Below are 7695 nucleotides of genomic sequence, written 5' to 3' on the forward strand. Positions count from 1 at the left end.
AAATTTCAAATTACATATATTATCAATTAAATTTTTTTATATATTTATTAGTATGCAACTAGTAAAAAGTGAAAAGTCATTTGATATTACTCTTTATGAAAATATATATTTTATAATTATTAAAAGATATTATATATCATATATCATTATTAAAAAATATAATTTATAAAATTTATAAAAAGATATTTTTATATTAATATTTTTGACATTAATGACATTCATATACTTTTATATTATAGGATTTATATATTTAATATATCATATAATAAAATTTTTTATATATTAAATTTTATTAATTTTACATAGTAATTTCAGTTTATCGATAAAATTAATCTTTTTCATTCCTTATTAATATGTTTCTTTCATAAATATTTTAATATGTAAAATTATAAAAAGAATAATTTTTATCTATAATTTTTTCTATTACTAATAACAGAGATATAACACAAATTATGTTGTGTTAAAATTGAAATATGATTATACATGTATATATATATGTATAAATTTATATAATATGTATGTTTATATATTGTTTTTGTATATTTATTTTATAAAATATATTTAAATCACTGATCGATAACATTGTTTATCAAATTAATTATATAAATTTTTCATCATATTTTTAATCATATAAATTTTTTAATATTGATATTATTACTCGTTTTAAATATTTAAAAAGTATTATAGCTATTTTTTGCACGATTAAATAATTGATTTAATTTTCTTCAATTGTTATAACATAATTGTTATAACATTATTATTTTTGAGTTTAATTTAGTAACATAAAATTTAATAAAATTGTAAGTAAAAGTATTTATATAAGTATTACTTATTAATAGATAATATATAGATAATTTAATATAAATTTTTTTGTTTATTAAAATTCAATCCAAAGTGATATGATATATTTATTTATTTATGATTGATATTTTATAGAAAGTTTTTTTAATATCAGAAGTATATATTTTTTAATATTTTAATATTTTATACTTTTTCATATAGATAATCGACTTTATTTTTACCAGTTTAGTTCACTTTATTTAAATTAGTTAATTGGCTTATTACTTGAAAAATAAATTTCAATTATTTTTGTATATAATTTTATTTATTTTAGCTTTTAAATTTTTTATTTTTTTTTATATGTATACGAAAATATTTAATAAAAATTTAAATATTCAAAAATTAAATATTTGAATATTTATTATAAAATATTTATAGTTAGTAGATATATAAAAATAAAAAATAAGTTGATTAAAAAAATTATTTTTTGTAATAAATTGGTGACTTAAAATTTACAAATATATATGTCGAAATATTACAAAAATATATGTCGAATATATATGTATAACTAGAAGTGGAATGCGATAAAACATTAGTATATTTGAGATAGGTATGCATAGAATGTATATTTTTTTCCGTGAAATGTATAAATATTTTTTATTATTTGTTATATATCAATATAATAAAAATATGATATTAATTGATCAATGACGAATAAATAATAAATATAAATGCATATATAAAATTTAAATTACAGACAATTATAATTTTATTCGATAATTATAAAATTTGAAACAACTTATTACAAAAACAATTTTTTTGTTTATTTATATTAATGAATTTATATTTGAAATCAATTATATTATAAAATCAATTTATATTGGCTATTTAATGTTAATAATATAGTAACTTATAATATGTAGGAAAATAATATAGATATTTCATGTTATCTTCATTATTTATGTAAAATATCCACATAATCACAATGAAATAAAATATATACTTAAAAATGATATTCATAAAAATATTATAAATGGCAGTTGAATCATGCAATGTTGATAACAAAAAGTTGATAAATATACATTGTAGACTTATATATGTTATATAATTTTATCAAAATACGATATTTTATTCATATATATAAAGTATATTTGGTTGCAAAAAAATATTTAAATTATTATTCATATATATTTTTTTTATCTTATCAAAAATGTAAAGAACTATTTTCTATAACTTTTAAGTAAAAAAATAATTGTTCTTAATGAAAAAGAAAAAATGAAGAATTTTTGATAAACAAAAAGAAAAATGATTGATACAATCGGTAAAAGAATGGATAAATCAATCAATAGATCAATAATTTTGACCGACAGATGGCGAAAGTTTGAGTATCTCAATACTAAACTCTGTTAATAAAATTGAAATTATATTTAAGTTAATATTAATTTTATTGTAAAATATATGTATTTTTTATATGTATTTTATTCTAGAAATAAATTGACATAAAGTTATGTAAAATTTCAAATATATGCATTTAAAAATATCTTTTCATGAATTTCATGATTTGATCTTAATAATTATAAATATAAAACGAAATATAAAAAACTTATTCTTAAGTTAATTGTGGTATAAATTATTTTATGCAAAATCAAAAATTATATAAATTATTATAATTTATTTACTTATTTTTCAACATAATTGTTACATACAAATATAAAACAATTGTTACTGTTGTTACTATTACATAATTATTTTCAGGTATAATGTATTCAATATATTTTATAAATTTAATTTAATCACTTTAATGTTGATAATACAATAGTGATAAACAACAAATTTTTGTGTTTACTTGTTGTATTTAAAGTTATTAATTTATTATAATTGTAAAAGAAATTGTTTGTTGAAATGAATAGTGTTTTTTATAGCTATGTATTATTAAAATAATAATAATAAAATTAAAAATGAATTTACATAAATATTAAATTAAAAATGTAAAGTTATTTTTTCTTTTTTTAATTTCATTTCTTTCAAAAATAGATCAATATTTATCGAATATTTGACTAACTTTATACTAATGTAATTAATAAAGTAATATAATAGAAAGTAATAAATAGAAATAAAATATATTTTAAGATGGAATAATATGTTACGTGATATAAGAGAATGTAAATATGATAAAAAAAAATAATATTTTTAATTCATTAAATATTATTATATATTACATTATATGTATCATTATATATTTCATTTTAAAGTCATTTTTCCGTGATGTTATAATCTTAATTTAAAAAAATTTAAATTAATTATCCTTGATTGTAATTACAATGTAAATTATAACATTATTGGATTGAATTATAAATTATTTCTTCTTAATTGCTTTTGCAATTTAATATGCAAATATAATGTATTATGCGTAAATATTTGATTCATCGTAAAATAAAAATTATAAAATATTATATTTCGCTTATTTCGTAATATTTAAAATAAAGTTCTCGTATTGAAAAAAACAAAAAAGAATTTATTTTTACAAAAAGCTTTTTCTTACTCCATCGATATTAATTTATCAAAATTTATTAAATATTTATACTTCAGCAATTTTATTTAAATAAAATATCATGCGAAATTTCAAAATAAAGACCATGCAATATGCAATATATTTGAATAAAATTGCTAGAAAATTTAAGCGATAATTCAAAAGATTAAAACAAAGCTAAAAATTTGTATATAAAAATTTTACACTAGATGAAATGAAATGTATTAATGATTCAACTCTACTTTCATTAATACATTATTAAATCGCTTCAATTAGCACAAAATGAAATTGTTTATTAAAAATAAACTTCAACGATATTTTTGCATATTAATTGTTTTAGTGTTTACAATCATCCCTTAAATTTTTTATTTTTGTTTGAACATTCTATATACCATGCCTATTGTATGAAATGAACACAATATTGAAATTATTTCATTGAAAGTTTATCCATCCTATTTAAACTTTGTCCATTCGTCATAATCTAAAATAAGAATCCGTCTAATAGCCTTATTGTATATCAGTATATAATTATATATAGTTTTTATCATAGACGAAACATGGAATTTTGTTTAACTTATATTAGTAGTTTTAGTTTTATCTAACTTTCTTTATATAAAATATATAGTGACTCGTATTCGGATGTCATTTTAGGAAGATTATTTTATATATTTGTTTATAATATTGTTAGTAATATTATCATAATTAATGATATAAATTCATTATTTAATATATAATTATTGTATTGCTCCACAAATTAAATAATGACAAAATTATGCTTATAAATTATTGATAAATCATACTATTAATAAATCAAACACAATAATGAATAAACTTGTATATTGTTACTTGTATATAAGTAATATACATTAATATGAATTATTATGTGCATGTAAATCGTAGATACTTTTATTTACTATTAGATCTAAGATTATTCACATTATTCAGCACAAGCAGTTTGAAATAGATACATAAATAGATAAAATATACATCTTATCTATTTATGTACTTGTGAGAGATAATATTATATGATAACGTAACAGAAATCTCTTCTATGAGAATTATTCATTTTTCCTTTTACCTTTCACTTTCTCTTGTAAGATAAATTCGTGCATGTTATTCTCATTCGTGCAGGTGAATTTTCACTTTTTTAAATACTTTCACAGAATACTGGTATTTCTCTGCTTTCTATTTTCTGATGATTCATAATAAATTCGATAAAGTTCTCAACTTTTAAGAAATCTATTATCATTAATATATCAATAATATAGATATGAAAAATATACATATTACATTATTTGATATTTTACTGTCATTTATATTTTATATATCTATAGTGCAATATTCGTCAGAAAAAGTGAATAAAAATATATAAAGAGACATTAAGAATGTGAGTATATTTTGATAATAATTTTAAGTTAGTTATTTTAATTATTTATAGAAATGCTTATCTCGATAATGTTACTTTCAGTTTGATTAAGTAGGTAATTTATTTAATATTTTGTGACCTATACGATAAATCTTATATTTGCAGTTTTAACTACAATAGTAAACATAAAGCAAAAAATTAATTTACGTTAAAAAGTAGATTTAAAATAAAAAGAAATTTTTTATTTTTAAAACAAATATTTAAATTTAAATATTAATTTTTATATTTATGTGAATATATATACATGAATAACATATATGTAAAATATAATACATTGTCACATTATATAAATCTGTGAATTTAATTAATTTTCGAATTTCTTATTTATTTAATTATTTTTAAATAATATCGATATCAATTATTGATTTATTTAATTATATTATTCATCGAATAAAATCATATTTTCACTTTAATTTATTAATAAATTATAAAAATAATTAATATATTTTAATAATTAGATATATATTAATTAATATATATTAATAATAATAATTAATATATAATAATTAATATATATTAATTAATATAATCATTCTTATTGATAACTTTTAGTTGTTTACTTAATATTCGCATAAAAAAATATCATATTTTTACAATAATTCAAACAAAAAAAATCTTAATATTTTATTATGAATCATATAGTACGAACTTATGTATATTCTTAATTAAGAGATTAATGATTAACTTATTTTAAATTATAATAAATTCGCTTAAATACAATATTTTCACAAAATTGTTGATATAATTTATTTTATATATACAATCAATTGTTATAATCTTTCATTTATCAATTGTTTTATTAACGATATATTTAAAAATACAATATTCATGTAACAAGGAAATAATTTTATATTTAATGAGAAAATTCTTTTTTTATTGTTAATACTGGATTTAATAAATCGAAATTTATTATGAAATTTTATTTTTAAATTTTATGTTTAAAAATTGGAAAAATATATATATATTATTTTCTAAAAACATATATTGATATTAAATGATGAAATTTTATTTTACAAAAGATAGATTTGATAATGAAAAAATTAAAAACAAAAACAAAAAAATGTTGAAAAAATGCATTATCATAATGGAAAAAGTCATATCATTTATTGATAACATTTTCATATGTATGATATAATTTATTTTTATATAAGCTGATTAAAATTTTTGTTAATTAAAAAATTAAATAAATAAGTAAAATTATCTGAAATGAAATCAGTTAAATGAATTACGATCATTGGCAAAATACATATAAATATATGTGTCTTTTGACTACTTGTATAATTTCATGATGCTTTATATGTATATATGTTTATATGTATATACTTTATGCTATATGCTACGTGACGTTCATGTAACACAAGCTCAGTCGGCCAATGACTTGCTGATTTTTCATTCTACTTGTACACGACACGGATATGTGCATCATCTCAGCATTACCTTGCGAGCTTACTGCCAGTTACACGCTCGTTGTTGCGTGAGTATGTGGTATTTTTCCGAATGTGAATAATTGTTTCGTTCAAAATTCAATATAAATTTATCAATTCTTTTCTATTTATTAATTTTAAGACATTGCATTTTTTTCTCAAAGAATGGATTTACCGGTAAAGTATAAAATAAAGATAATATATATCGATTTTTACGAATTTAGATATCTATCGATTAATTTTATCGATTAATAATGTCTTTATTTATTGGAAGTATTAAATTGTATCTGTATAAATATATAATACAATATACAAATATATAAATATATAATACAATGAATACTGACTTTTTCTGACTAACGTTCTATTAAATAATTCTGATTATATATATATAATTATAATTTCTGATGAATAAATATCAAATGAATATATAAGAAGAAAGGAGCAGCATATGTATTATAATCATTTCATTTTATAAAAATACTGTTTTGATCTAAAAATGTTAGTTTGTCAAAAAACACATCTATTGCAGTCTAAGAGTTTTTTGAAATGTAACAATAATAATAAGTACTTAGATATATTTTTTAGAAATATAATAGTTTATACAATAGATTTTATACAATATATATTTATTAAATGTAATCAATTTTAAATGTTATTATGAAAGATGATAGGTGCTTCTTTATCTAACAATTATGATGATAAGAATTGAATGATTACAGATATTTTAAAAATAACATAAAATTTTTATCAGAAAATAATAAATAATAATTTTGAAGTCATTTTATGAATTTTAATTTGCCAAATATTTTTTATATTTTTTTTTTATTATATTTTTTTCTTTCACAATATAAATAATAAAAACAACAATATTACAAATATCTTTATATTATATCTATATACATACTATATATATACATAAACAATTAATATAAAATTAAATAAATTTAATTTTTAAATTAATAAGAAATAATATATATTATAATATTAAAATTATTATTTTATAATACAATAATTTATAATAATAGTATTATATTATTATATATTAATGTATTTCTCATATTCTTATTCTATTTTATTTTAAGTATATATATAATAATATTAATATTGATATATTAATACGTAATGAAAAATAACATTACAATTAAATATAATATTTAAAGTATAATTTAGATTTTTATATGGAAAAAAATACATGAATTCTAATCATTCGTAATTAAGTATTTATTATATATATTGTATATTATAATATATTTATACATGTACTTTTCGTTAAATTTCTTTAATGTATATTTTTTTATTTTTTTGCATTTTTGCATTTTATCATGTTTCAGATATGTTTATAAATAATATACGATAATATTTTTGTTATATTAGATTATATAATAATCGTATTCTATATTATGCAATATATATACATATATTTACATTTCTTAAGTATTTATTCTTTTATTAATTGATTATATCAAAATACTAAATCCACTAATCTACAAAAAATTTACAAATATTCAAATTTTATAAATTTTAATAATATA

The 7695-nt window shown here is 16.2% G+C and overlaps 1 protein-coding gene across 4 annotated transcripts in view; it reads left to right on the forward strand.

Annotated features, from left to right (window-relative positions):
* The window catches only part of LOC102675206 (NADPH--cytochrome P450 reductase), an 18321-nt gene that overhangs the window by 1019 nt on the left and 9607 nt on the right, over positions 1 to 7695 (forward strand). Inside the window, exons 1-2 of one of the 4 annotated variants that reach the window (XM_031513500.1) lie at positions 6137 to 6210; positions 6325 to 6337. The exons of 1 other annotated variant lie outside the window; for it this stretch is intronic. In XM_031513500.1, the coding sequence (XP_031369360.1) occupies positions 6152 to 6210; positions 6325 to 6337 (72 nt within the window). In that variant the 5' untranslated portion in view covers positions 6137 to 6151. Of the gene's footprint in view, positions 1 to 4646; positions 4698 to 6110; positions 6211 to 6324; positions 6338 to 7695 lie in introns of those variants that run through there. 2 more of the 4 variants (XM_031513509.1, XM_006608619.2) reach the window with 2 other exon arrangements.

This window comes from Apis dorsata, unplaced genomic scaffold (genome assembly GCF_000469605.1).
Source record: "Apis dorsata unplaced genomic scaffold, Apis dorsata 1.3 scaffold_41, whole genome shotgun sequence".
Classification (NCBI taxonomy): Eukaryota; Metazoa; Arthropoda; class Insecta; order Hymenoptera; family Apidae; genus Apis; species Apis dorsata.